Source organism: Nycticebus coucang, chromosome 10 (genome assembly GCF_027406575.1).
Source record: "Nycticebus coucang isolate mNycCou1 chromosome 10, mNycCou1.pri, whole genome shotgun sequence".
NCBI lineage: Eukaryota > Metazoa > Chordata > Mammalia > Primates > Lorisidae > Nycticebus > Nycticebus coucang.
Window position 1 is genome coordinate 57,773,233 of NC_069789.1, and position 14,638 is coordinate 57,787,870.

The 14,638-nt window shown below is 40.7% G+C and overlaps 1 protein-coding gene across 4 annotated transcripts in view; it reads right to left on the reverse strand.

The window, feature by feature from the left end:
- The window catches only part of MDM4 (MDM4 regulator of p53), a 59,088-nt gene that overhangs the window by 30,778 nt on the left and 13,672 nt on the right, over positions 1-14,638 (reverse strand). For all 4 annotated transcript variants that reach the window (XM_053604247.1, XM_053604248.1, XM_053604250.1 and 1 more), the window contains exons 2-3: positions 13,278-13,390; positions 2,654-2,728 (exon numbers count right to left, since the gene is read on the reverse strand). In XM_053604247.1, coding sequence (XP_053460222.1) covers positions 2,654-2,728; positions 13,278-13,355 — 153 coding nt within the window. In that variant the 5' untranslated portion in view covers positions 13,356-13,390. The remainder of the gene's footprint in view (positions 1-2,653; positions 2,729-13,277; positions 13,391-14,638) is intronic.

The following is a 14,638-nucleotide window of genomic DNA, read 5'->3' on the forward strand; positions in this document are numbered from 1 at the left end:
CAAAATTTAAAAATTACCTAAAATGGGCCAGGGACGATGGCTCACACCTGTAATCCTAGCAGTCTGGGAGGCGAAGGTGGGTAGAATGCCTGAGCTTAGGAGTTCCAGACCAGCCTGAGTAAGAGCAAGACCCCATCTCTAAACACAGCCAGGCCTTGTGGTAGGTGCCTATAGTCTCAGGAGGCTGAGGCAAGAGGATTGCTTGAACCCAAGAGTTTGAAGTTGCTGTGAACTATGACGCCACTGCACTCTACCCAGGGTGACACAGTGAGACTCTGTATCCAAAAAAAAGGATTCTCATGTTTGGATGCCCAATAACAAAAACTATCATAAGATTGCAAAAACCACACCCTTGCACAAAGCCTATTACAACCTTGCAGAAAAAAAATTTTCTTTTCTCTTTTTGAGACAGAGCTGTCACCCAGGGTAGAGTGCTGTGGCATCATCATAGCTCACAGCAACCTCCAAATCCTGGGCTTAAGCGATTCTCTTGCCTCAGCCTCCCAAGTAGCTGGGACTACAGGCATCAGCCACAATGCCTAGCTATTTTTTGGTTGTAGTTGTCATTGTTGCTTGGCAGGTCCGGGCTGGATTCAAACCTACCAGCTCTGGTGTATGTGGCTGGCACCTTAGCTGCTTGAGCTACAGATGCCAAGCCAGAAAAAATATTTCTGTAACAACATCTGCGCAGCACCTGCCTCTCCAATCTCTAACTAGCACCATCCTTGTTACTGATCTCTGTAGCCAAGGATGATTATTTCAAAACAATATGTAATCTCACTTTTCCTTTTGAAAACCTCTGTACACTTGGTGCAATGGTCATGCATGTAATCCCAGAGCTTTGGGAGGCCAAGATGGGAAGCTCACTTGAAGCCAAGAAGGCAACATAGCAAGAACTTATCTCTGGGCGACACCTGTGGCTCAGTCGGTAAGGCGCCGGCCCCATATACCGAGGGTGGCGGGTTCAAACCCAGCCCCGGCTGAACTGCAACCAAAAAATAGCCGGGCGTTGTGGCAGGCGCCTGTAGTCCCAGCTACTCGGGAGGCTGAGGCAAGAGAATCGCTTAAGCCCAGGAGTTGGAGGTTGCTGTGAGCTGTATGATGCCATGGCACTCTACCAAGGGCCATAAAGTGAAACTTTGTCTCTATTAAAAAAAAAAAAAAAAAACAAAAAAAAAACTTATCTCTACCAAAAAAAAAATACAAGCCAGCATGGTGGCATGCACCTGGTCTCAGCTACTCAGGAGGCTAAGGTAGAAGAATCATTTGAGCCCAGGAGTTCAAGGTTGCAGTAAACTAAGATCACCCCACTGAGCTTGGCACCTGTAGGTCAGCGGCTAGGGCGCCAGCCATGTACAGTGGAGCTGGCAGATTCAAATCCAGCCTGGGCCTGCCAAACAAAAATGACAACTACAACCAAAAAGAGCCAGGTGTGGATGGTGCCTGTGGCTCAGTAGGTAGGGCACCAACCCCATATACCGAGGGTGGCGGGTTCAAACTGCGACAAAAAAAATAGCCAGGCATTGTGGCGGGCGCCTGTAGTCCCAGTACTCAGAAGGCTGAGGCAAGAGAATCACCTAAGCCCAGGAGTTGGAAGTTGCTGTGAGCTGTGTGATGTCCCGGCACTCTACTGAGGGTGATTAAAAAAAAAAAAAAGCCAGGTGTGACTCAGTGCCTGGAGCACAGTGGTTATGGAGCCAGCCACATACACTGAGGGTGGTAAGTTTAAACCCAGCCCTGGGCCAGCTAAACAATGACAAATGCAACAAAATATAGCCGGATGTTGTGGCGGGTGCCTGTATTCCCATCTACTTGGTAGGCTGAGGCAAGAGAATCTCTTAAGGTAAAGAGTTTGAGGTTGCTATGAGCTGTGACGCCACAGAACTCTATCAAGGCTGACAGCTTGAGACTCTGTTTCAAAAAAAAAAGATCACCCCACTGCATTCAAGCCTGAGCAACAAAGCAGGAGGTTGGCCAGGTGCAGTGGTTTCACACCTGTAATTCTAGCACTCTGGGAGGTCAAGGTGGCACTCAGTAGAGTTTCCATTTATAATGAAAACTACTGCATTCATTCATTCATTTTTGAGACAAAGTCTCAGCCTTTGTTGCTCAGGCTACAGTGTTACAGCATCAGGCTAGCTCACAGCTACTGCAAACTCCTGGATTTAAAGGATCATCCTGCCTCAGCCTCCTGAGCAGCTGGGACTATAGGTACTTGCCATGACACCCAGCTAATTTTTCTATTTTTAGTAGAGACAGGGTCTCAATCTTGCTCAAGCTGGTCTGGAACACCTGAGCTCAAGAGAATCTCCTGCCTTGGCTTCCCAGAGTGCTAGGATTATATAGGCATGAACCACTGCACTTGGCCCAAACTACTGCATTTGATTTCTACCTCATAACACATACTGTAAATGAGTGTACGTATTTTGCATTTTAACTCATAGGTCAATGAATTAATGGTTAACCTTATGTTTGGCTTATGAACACTTCAAAAGGAAATAAGAAATTTAACTTTATGGTCAAATACAGCAAAAGGTGCCTCTCCAATACTTCAGAAGACCTTCCTTCCTTAGGCCTAATTTTTCAGAACTAAATGTTCACTGACATCTACTTCAACTGTTGTTAAAACTAAGAATTTTCATTGATGGCTTACCTCTTTAACAGTGAACATTTCACCTTGTGCACCTGCTGCCTGCAAAATCTTCAAAAGTGGCAGTTTTGGTCGTACCTGATGGAAACAAAATAAAGCTGCTAATTTACATTTCAATCAGGTTTCTGAAATCCCTGGAACAAAAAAACTTCCATAAACATGTTTTTTAAAACAAGCGCTGGTAGAAATTTGCCACCTAATGTATAACCTGGCCTGGCGCCCATAGCTCAGTGGTTAGGGAGCCAGCCACATACACCAAGGCTGGCAGGTTCAAACTCAGCCCAAGCCTGCTAAACAACGACAACTGCAACAAAAAAGATAGCTGGGCACTGTGGCCGGCGCTTAGAGAATTACCTAAGCCCAAGAGCTGGAGGTTGCTGTGAGCTGTGATGCCACAGCACTCTACCGAGGGTGACAAAGTAACACTCTGTCTCAAAAAAAAAAAAAAAAACAACACTGTCTCAAAAAAAAAATAATTATGTATAACCTACCAATGCACAAAATAACTACACATATTCAGAATATTATTTGCTGCTTTCTGAAAACTAACATTTTTAAAAGATAACACATTCAGGCCAGGTGCAGTGGCTCATGCCTATAATCCTAGCACTCTGGGAAGCCGAGGTAGGTAGATTGCCTGAGCTCACAAGTTCAAGACCAGCCCAAGCCAGAGTGAGACCTCATCTCTAAAAAAAAAAAATAGCCGGGCATTGTGGCGGGCACCTGTAGTCCCAGCTTCTTTAGAGGCTGAGACAAGAGAATAACTTAAGCCCAAGAGTTTGAGGTAGCTGTGAGCTATGATGCCATAGCACTCTACTGATGGTGACAAAGTAAGACTCTGTCTAAAAAAAAGCACATTCATACTATGATGTCTCAAATCTCTTTTTTTGAGAGAGTTCCATTTCTTGCCCTTGGGAGAGTACCATGGCATCATAGCTTCCAGCAACCTCAAAATCTTGAGCTAAAGGGATTCTCTTGCCTCAGCCTCTGGAGTAGCTGGGACTACAGGAGCTCACCACAATGCTCAGCTATTTTTAGTTGATGGGGTCTTGCTCTTGCTCAGGCTGGTCTAGAATACCTGAGTTCCAGCAAACTACCTACCTCGGCCTCCCACAGTGCGAGGATTACAGGTATAAGCCACTGTGCCCAGACCAAAAAAAATTTTTAAGGAAAATAAGTGTAAGCAAGGAAGCAGAGAAAGTGCAACATTGTGTGCTGCTGGGGAAAAATGTAAAATGGTATACCCGCTGTGCAAGACAGTTTAGCAGTTCCTCAAAATGTTACACAAAGTATTACCAAGCAATGTCATTCCTACATAGACATCCAAAAGAACTAAAAACTGGTTCAAGCCCACCCAGGGTCACCAATAAAAAAACAGAGCTAACTGAAAGCTGGGACTAAACTAAGTATTTGTATACCAATGTTCACAGCAGCATTATTCACAATAACCCAAAGATGGGAACAACCCAAATGACTGAGTGGATAAAAAGATAAGATGTGGGGTGGAGTATGATGGTGGATGGGACGGAAGAGTAGCCCACCTCTCCCAAGGAGAGGAGTAATTCAAAAGTCAGAACTAGAAATTCGAGGAGAAATTCAAAAGTTGTCTCAAGAATTTAACGAGTTCAAAGACAAAACCACCAAAGATTCTGACGCACTGAAGCAAGAATTTGCAGCCCTCAAAGATCTGAAAAATACAGTAGAATCCCTCAGTAACAGAGTAGAGCAAGCAGAAGAAAGGATTTCTGACATTGAAGACAAAGTTTCTGAACGCTCCCAAACTCTCAAAGAGGAAGAGAAATGGAGAGCAAAAATGGATCATTCTCTCAGAGAGCTCTGAGATAATTCACCTCATTAGAATCCCTGAAAGTGATGAAGTGGCCTCGCAAGGCACAGAGGCACTTCTCCATGAAATTATGAAAGAGAACTTTCCAGACATGACAAGAGATTCTGAAATTCAGATAGCAGACAGTTCCAGAACCTCAGCACAACTCAATACGAATAAGACATCCCGCAGGCATATCATAATTAACTTCACTAAAATTAATATGAAGGAGAAAATTCTGAAAGCAGCCAGACATAAGAAATCCATTACCTACAAAGGGAAGAATATTAAAATGACTGCAGATCTCTCTGCTGAAACTTTTCAAGCCAGAAGAGGGTGGTCATCAACTTTTAATCTCTTAAAACAAAATAACATTCAACCCCGGATCCTGTATCAAGCTAAACTGAGTTTCATTTATGATGGAAAAATTAAATACTTTAATGACATTCATATGTTGAAGAAATGTGCCATAACCAAACCAGCTCTTCAGGATATTCTCAGACCTATCCTCCATAATGACCAACACAATCCTCTATCACAAAAGTAAACTCACTCAGAAACTTTTGATCAAACTCCAACTTCCACAGTGGTGAAAGGATTAAAAATGTCCACTGGGCGGTGCCTGTGGCTCAGTGAGTAGGGCGCCATCCCCATATGCTGAGGGTGGAGGGTTCAAACCCAGCCCTGGCCAAACTGCAACAAAAAAATAGCCGGGTGTTGTGGCGGGCACCTGTAGTCCCAGCTGCTTGGGAGGCTAAGGCAAGAGAATTGCGTAAGCCCAAGAGTTAGAGGTTGCTGTGAGCTGTGTGATGGTACTCTACCCGAGGATGGTACAGTGAGACTCTGTCTCTACAAAAAAAAAAAAAATTAAAATTAAAAAAAAAATGTCCACTGGACTTTCGAAAAACTCGATAATCAAAATTTTACCAGACCTATCGATATTCTCCATTAATGTGAATGGCTTAAACTGTCCTCTAAAGAGGCACAGGTTGGCTGACTGGATACAACAACTCAGGCCAGATATTTGCTGCATACAAGAGTCACATCTTACCTTAAAAGATAAATATAGACTCAGGGTGAAAGGATGGTCGTCCATATTTCAGGCAAATGGTAATCAGAAAAAAGCAGGTGTTGCAGTTCTATTAGCAGATACAATAGGCTTTAAACCAACAAAAGTAAGGAAGGATAAGAATGGTTACTTCATATTTGTTAAGGGTAATACTCAATATGAGATTTCAATTATGAATATTCATGCACCCAACCAGAATGCACCTCAATTTATAAGAGAAACTCTAACAGACATGAGCAACTTGATTTCCTCCAGCTCCATAATAGTTGGAGATTTCAACATTCCTTTGGCAGTGTTGGATACATCCTCCAATAAGAAGCTGAGCAAAGACATTTTACATTTAAACCTAACCATCCAACATTTGGATTTAGCAGACATCTACAGAACATTTCATCCCAACAAAACTGAATACACATACTTCTCATCAGCCCATGGAACATACTCCAAAATCGATCACATCTTAGGTCACGAATCTAACCTCAGTAAATTTAAAGGAATAGAAATTATTCGTTGCATCTTCTCGGACCACCATGGAATAAAACTTGAACTCAGGGCAGCGCCTGTGGCTCAAGGGAGTAGGGCACTGGCCACATATGCCAGAGGTGGTGGGTTCAAACCCAGCCCCGACCAAAAACTGCAAAAAAATATAATAAAATAAAAACTTGAACTCAGTAACAACAGGAATCTGCATACTCATACAAAAACATGGAAGTTAAATAACCTTATGCTGAATGATAGCTGGGTCAGAGATGAGATTAAGAAGGAAATTGCCAAATTTTTGGAACAAAACGACAATGAAGACACTAATTATCAGAACCTCTGGGATACCGCAAAGGCAGTCCTAAGAGGGAAATTTATAGCATTGCAAGCTTCCTCAAGAGAATGGAAAGAGAGGAAGTTAACAACTTAATGGGACATCTCAAGCAACTGGAAAAGGAAGACCATTCCAATCCCAAACCCAGTAGAAGAAAAGAAATAACCAAAATTAGAGCAGAATTAAATGAAATTGAAAACAAAAGAATTATACAACAGATCAATAAATCAAAAAGTTGGTTTTTTGAAAAGGTCAATAAAACAGACAAACCTTTGGCTAACCTAACCAGGAAAAAAAAAAAAAAAAAGAGTAAAATCTCTAATTTCATCAATCAGAAACGACAAAGACGAAATAACAGATTCCTCAGAAATTCAAAAAATCCTTAATGAATATTACATTAAGAGAATGAAGAGGGTGGCGCCTGTGGCTCAAGGAGTAGGGCACTGGTCCCATATGCCGGAGGTGGCAGGTTCAAACCTAGCCCCGGCCAAAAAACCACAAAAAAAAAAAAAAAAAAAAAAGAGAATGAAGAAACTTCATTCTCAGAAATATGAAAATCTGAAGGATAAACTGTCAAGGTTTTCAAATGAAAAAAAAAAAAAAAAAAAGAAAGAAAGAAAATCTGAAGGAAATTGACCAATACTTGGAAGCACGTCACCTTCCAAGACTTAGCCAGAATCAAGTGGAAATGTTGAACAGGCCAATATCAAGTTCTGAAATAGCATCAACCATACGAAATCTCCCTAAAAAAGAAAAGCCCGGGACCAGATGGCTTCACATCAGAATTCTACCAAACCTTTAAAGAGGAACCAGTACCTATATTACTCAACCTGTTCTAAAATGTAGAAAAAGGAGGAAGACTACCCAACATGTTCTATGAAGCAAACATCACCCTGATCCCCAAACCAGGAAAAGACCCAAGAAGAAAAGAAAATCATAGACCGATATCACTAATGAATATAGATGCAAAAATATTCAAAAAAATCCTAACAAACAGAATCCAGCAACACATCAAACAAATTACACATCATGACCAAGTCGGTTTTATCCCAGGATCTCAAGGCTGGTTCAATATACGTAAATCTGTAAGTATAATTCAGCACATGAACAAATTAAAAAACAAAGACCATATGATTCTCTCAGTTGATGCAGAAAAAGCTTTTGATAATATCCAGCAGCCCTTCATGATCAGAACACTTAAGAAAACTGGTATAGAAGGGACATTTCTTAAACTGATACAGGCCATCTACAGCAAACCCACAGCCAATATCATATTAAATGGAGTTAAATTGAAATCATTTCCACTCAGATCAGGAAACAGACAAAGCTGCCCATTGTCTCCACTGCTCTTCAATATGGTAATGGAAGTTTTAGCCATTGCAATTAGGGAAGAAAAGGAGATCAAGGTATCCATATAGGGTCAGAAGAGATCAAACTTTCGCTCGTCACGATGATATGATTGTATATCTGGAAAACACCAGGGATTCTACTACAAAACTCTTAGAAGTGATCAAGGAATACAGTAGCGCCTCAAATTATAAAATCAACATTCATAAATCGGTAGCCTTTATATATACCAACAATAGTCAAGCTGAAAAAACAGTTAAGGACTCTATTCCATTCACAGTAGTGCCAAAGATGATGAAATATTTGGGAGTTTATCTAACAAAGGACGTGAAAGATCTCCATAAAGAAAACTATGAAACTTTAAGAAAAGAAATAGCTGAAAACATTATCAAATGGAAAAACATACCATGCTCATGGCTGGGAAGAATCAACATTGTTAAAATGTCCATACTACCCAAAGCAATATACAATTTTAATGCGATCCCTATTAAAGCTCCACTGTCATACTTTAAAGATCTTGAAAAAACAATATTTCATTTTATATGAAATCAGAAAAAATCTCGAATAGCCAAGACATTACTCAGAAATAAAAACAAAGCAGGAGGAATCATGCTACCAGACCTCAGACTACACAATAAATCGATAGTGATCAAAACAGCATGGTACTGGCACAAAAACAGAGATGTAGATGTCTAGAACAGAACAGAGAACCAAGAGATGAATCCAGCTACTTACCGTTATTTGATCTTTGACAAGCCAATTAAAAACATTCAGTGGGGAAAAGATTCCCTATTTAACAAATGGTGCTGGGTGAACTGGCTGGCGACCTATAGAAGACTGAAACTGGACTCACACCTTTCACCATTAACTAAGATAGACTCTCACTGGATGAAAGATTTAAACTTAAGACATGAAACTACAAAAATACTAGAAGAGAGTGCAGGGAAAACCCTTGAAGAAATCGGTCTGGGTGAGTATTTCATGAGGAGGACCCCCGAACAATTGAAGCAGCTTCAAAAATACCCTACTGGGACCTGATCAAACTAAAAGGCTTCTGCACAGCCAAGAACACAGTAAATAAAACAAGCAGACAGCCCTCAGAGTGGGAGAAGATATTTGCAGGTTATGTCTCCGACAAAGGTTTAATAACCAGAACCCACAGAGAACTCAAAGGTATAAGCAAAAAAAGAACAAGTGATCCCATCGCAGGCTGGGCAAAGGACTTGAAGAGAAACTTCTCTCAAGACGACAGGCACACGACCTACAGACACATGAAAAAATGCTCATCATCTTTAATCATCAGAGAAATGCAAATCAAAACTACCTTGAGATACCATCTAACTCCAGTAAGATTAGCCCATATCACAAAATCCCAAGACCAGAGATGTTGGCGTGGATGTGGAGAAAAGGGAACACTTCTATACTGCTGGTGGGAATGCAAATTAATACATTCCTTTTGGAAAGATGTTTGGAGAACACTTAGAGATCTAAAAATAGATTTACCATTCAATCTTATAATTCCTCTACCAGTTATATACCCAGAAGACCAAAAATCACATTATAACAAAGATACTTGAACCAGAATGTTTACTGCAGCCCAATTCATAATTGCTAAGTCATGGAAAAAGCCCAAGTGCCCATGGATCCACGAATGGATTAATAAATTGTGGTATATGTACACCATGGAATATTATGCAGCCTTAAAGAAAGATGGAGACTTTACTTCTTTCATGTTTACATAGATGGAGCTGGAACATATTCTTCTTAGTAAAGTATATCAAGAATGGAAGAAAAAGTATCCAATGTACTCAGCCCTACTATGAAACTAATTTATGGCTTTCATATGAAAGCTATAACCCAGCTATAACCTAAGAATATGGAGAAGAGGGAGAGAGAGGGGAGGGAGGGGGGAGGATGGGCACAGGGAGGGTGATTTGTGAAATTACACCTGCAGTGCATCTTACAAGGGTACATGTGAAACTTAGTAAATGTAGAATATAAATGTCTTAACACAATAACTAAGAAAATGCCAGGAAGGCTATGTTAAACCAGTGTGATGAAAATGTGTAAAACTGTTTATAAAATCAGTGTATGGTGCCCTATGATCACATTAATGTACACAGCTATGATTTAATAATAATAAAAATAATAATAATAAAATAAAAAACAGGGCGGCGCCTGTGGCTCAGCGAGTGGGGCGCCGGCCCCATATGCCGAGGGAGCGGGTTCGAACCCGGCCTCGGCTAAACTGCAACCAAAAAATAGCCGGGCGTTGTGGCGGGCACCTGTGGTCCCAGCTGCTCGGGAGGCTGAGGCAGGGGAATCGCTTAAGCCCAAGAGTTGGAGGTTGCTGTGAGCCGTGTGATGTCACGGCACTCTACCGAGGGCGGTAAAGTGAGACTCTTGTCTCTACAAAAAAAATAAATAAATAAAAAACAAAAGATAAAATGTGGTACATCCTCGGGGTGGCGCCAGTAGGTCAATGGGTAGGGTGCGGGCCAAATACACTGAGGCTGGCAGGTTCAAACCCAGCCTGAGCCAGCTAAAACTACAATGACAACCACAACAAGACAACAACAAAAAAAGAGCCAGGTGTTTGGGTGGGCACCTGTAGTCCCAGCTACTTGGGAGGCTGAGGCAAGAGAATTGCTTGGGCCCAAGAGTTTGGGTGAGCTATGACACCACAGCACTCTACAAAGGGCAATAAAGTGAGACTCTGTCTCAACAACAAAGAAAAGACCCTCATTCTAACATTTTACAAATATTTCCTAGATTTTCTCCTATTTTTCATTTCACTTTTTACATTTAAATCTTTATCTAGAATTTGGTTTTCTACAAGGGTTGAGAGGTCTTCATTTGTTTTCTTCTACAGGTGGCAAAAATCATTTAGTTATGTATTACCTAACAACATTTCTTTCAACAACAGACCACAAACATACTACAAAGTTCCCACAGGATTTTAATACAGCTGAAAAATTCCTATCACCTAATGACATACTAGTATAACACATCACCCACAGTTTGTGGTGTCGCTGGTGTAAACAAACATACTGCATTGACAGTCACATTATAACTATCACACATACAATTATGTACCGTATATAATACATGAGAATAATAAATGACTATGTTACTGATTTATGCATTTACTATACTTTTTATTATTTTCAAGTGTATTCCTCCTACTTATTAAAAAAAAGTTGGGCAGCCGGCCCCATATACCGACAGTGGCAGGTTTGAACCTGGCCCCGGCCAAACTGCAGCAACAACAACAAAAAAATAGCCGGGCATTGTGGCAGGCACCTGTAGTCCCAGCTACTAGGGAGACTGAGGCAAGAGAATCGCCTAAGACCAAAAGCTGGAGGCTGCTGTGAGCTGCGACACCACAGCACTCTACCAAGGGTGACAAAGTAAAAATCTGTCTCTTAAAAAAAAAAAAAAAAAAAAATTGAATACATTATATTTCTGCTTCTCCATTCTTGTGATACTTTACTAAGAAGAATGTGTTCCAACTCTATCCAGGTTAAAACAAAAGTTGTAATCTATCCATTTTTTTAATGGCTGAATAGTATTCCATGGTATTGTTCAAGAAATTTTTTTTATCAATTTAATATAGCCTAAGCACACAGTGTTTATAAGTCTACAGTGTACTATAATGTCCTAGGCTTTCATGTTCACTCACCCCTCATCAACTCAACTAAAGCAACTTTCAGTCCAGCTAGCTCTATTCATGGCTAAGTGTCCTCTACAGGCATACCTGTTTTATAACCTTTTATACTATACTTTCATTGTACTTTTTCTATGTTTAAATATGCTTAAATAAAGATACACAAATACCTACCATTGTTTACAACTGCCTATAGTACAGCAACATGCAGTACAGATTTGTAAGCCTAGGAACAATAGGCTATTCCATATACCCTGGGTCTATATTAGGCTATATTATCTAGTTTTACGTAAGTACACTATGATGTTTGCACAACCAAAGTCAACTAAGGATACATTTCTCAGATCATATCCCCATTGTTAAAACAACACATGACTCTGTTAAGTCACATTTTTTCTCACAAAATCTAAATTTCACCTGTATCATTCATTAAGGCAAAGGATACTAGGTATTGTGAAATGTTTATGAAAACGCAAAACTAAACTATATACTTTCATAATGTTAGTGGAAAAGGTCTGGAACAAGACGCATCAAATTGGTAACAATCTTATCTTAGAGGAAGAGATTTTGAGAGAAGAAAGGAGATAGTCAAGAGTTTTCATTAAAAAAATTAATAAAAGGATGAAAAGAAAAAGTCGGCCAGGCATGCTGGCTCACGCTTGTAATCCTAGCATGCTGGGAGGCCGAGGTGGGTGGACCGCCTGAGCTCACAGATTCTAGACCAGCCTGAGCAAAAACGAGACCCTGTCTCTAAAAAAATAGCCAGGTGTGGTGGGCACCTATAGGCCCAGCTACTTTGGAGGCTGAGGCAAGAGAATCACTTGAGCCCAAGAGTTTGAGGTTGCTGTGAGCTGTGACACCACAGCACTCTACCCAGGGTGACAAAGTGAGGCTCTATCAAGTCTCTCTTCACAGATAAATACATAAATGCATTATAAAGCATAGATTTTCTTTAATATATTTGCTATATATGTAATTTAAAATTGATTTTAAAGAAAACAAACTAATTGGGCGGCGCCTGTGGCTCAACGGGTAGGGCGCCGGTCCCATATGCCGGAGGTGGCGGGTTCAAGCCCAGCCCCGGCCAAAAATAAAAAAAATAAATAAATAAAAAAATAAAAGAAAACAAACTAATTGTGACAAAGTGATATAGATAGAAAACAAATACAACCTAGCCCTAAATTCTCCAGTCACCTCTACCCTAAAAAATGCTAGTTTTCACAATGTATCATTTAGAGCAATCTGAATCCTCCAAATATTTTAATCAATAGTCAATTCAAATTTATGAATGTTCACACTGTTTACCCATTGCCTAAATATGTCATTTTTTACTTTTTATTTACTTATTTTTTTGAGACAGAGTCTCACTTTGTCACCCTCAGTAGAGTGCTATGGCATCATAGCTCACAGCAACCTCAAACTCTTGGGCTCAAGCAATTCTCTTGCCTCAGCCTCCCAAGTAGCTGAGACTACAGGCGCCCATCACAACACATGGCTGTTTTTAGAGACAAAGTCCTTCTCTGGCTCAGGCTGGTCTGGAACCTGTGTGCTCAGACAACCCACCCGCCTCAGCCTCCCAGAGTGCTAGAATTACAGGCATGAGCTACCACACCTCGGTGTCATTTTTAAATATACCAATTATTTCTGCTCTGAAAAGCCAAGTCAGTTAAGTCAGCCATATGCCTCAATTCAATTTTCTTTTTTTTAATGCCTCAGCCTCCTGAGTAGTTGGGACTACAGGCGCCCGCCACAACGCCTGGCTATTTTTTTGTTGCAGTTTGGCTAGGGCCAGGTTTGAACCCACCACCCTCAGTATATAGGGCTGGCGCCCTACTCAGTGAGCCACAGGCGCCACCCTCAATTGTTTTTTTTAATTGAAAGAAGGAATACCCCAAAATTATTTACCTTATTGGTTTGTCCTGAAGAGATCCTGCAAGCACCATCAGATGTTGAACACTGGGCAGAAGTAGACAATGATGTCATTTTGGCAGTGATGAAATTGCAGTCTGTTAATAAAACTAAAAGAAAAAATTTAAAAAATCAGTTCTAAAGTAGAAAATTCTCTCTTTGGTATTTACGAAAAAGCATCCAGCAGAAATAAGACACATGCAACACCTACATCAAAGCATCCTACACAAATACTAAGGCTCTTCATACCTTCTGATCACTTTGTAGTTTGGAGCCAACAAAAAACTGAAGAGCTTAAATTAAGAACCACATATGCTTCCCACAGGTGCAGCTTGAAACAGAAACAAGTTTGGGCATGCTCCAACTTCCTCACTGAGACTAAAGTGTAAATTGTTTCAACTGAAAGTCATTTACAATCATCACCTCCCCCACAGATATCAGCTAGTCTTTAGTTATCTCATCCTCTTGGGCAATGCTCAAAAGCACCCTCTAGAACACAGACCCAACCCTGGGGATTTACTAATCTACGTCTTAAGCATTAAGATTTCAAGAGGACTTCCAGGAAAACCGCTGCAACATGTTGGAACATGTCTTGACAAGAGACCACAGAGAAGTGAGAATCAACATTTTCAGTGTCAAGTAAAACAGCTTTTAAATGTACCAAATCCAAATAGAGCACAGCAACCACACACCTATAAAATGGAGTAACCAAGATAGAAATACTCAGAATATGAAGGAAAAGAGGTTAGCATGAACGGAAGAGTACAGTGTAATTGAAATTTTCTACCTTTTCTCCTTTAAAAAAAAAAAAGAAAAAAAAGCAGCTACAGAGAAGAAAGCTGTACTTGAACTCCTGGGCTAAAGCAAGAGGATTGATCCTCCTGCTTCAGCCTTCAGGAGTAACTGAGACTTCATGCACATGCCACCTGGCTGGAAAATAGATTTTTAAATAAACTGTCTGAGTTACCTTCATGTCTTTATAATAAAAAGGCAACAAATTAGAGAAATTTATAATTAACAAGCCACATCAGGAAGGCCTGATGCCATTCTTGACTCCTCTTTCTCTTGCACTCTACACCTACTTCATAAATAAATTCTGAAACTATTATCTTCAACATGTTTCCAAAATCTGGCCGGTCTCAGTGACTCAGGCCTGTAATCCTAGCACTATGGGAGGCTGAGGTGGGTGGACTGCCTGAGTTCACAGGTTCAAGACCAGCCTGAAATAGAGCAAGACTCTCCCCCCTAAAAATAGCCTGGTGTTGTGGTGGGCGCCTACAGTCCCAGCTACTGGGGAGGCTGAGGCAAGAGGAATCACTTGAGTCCAAGAGTTGGAGATTTTGGCTTGGCGCCCATAC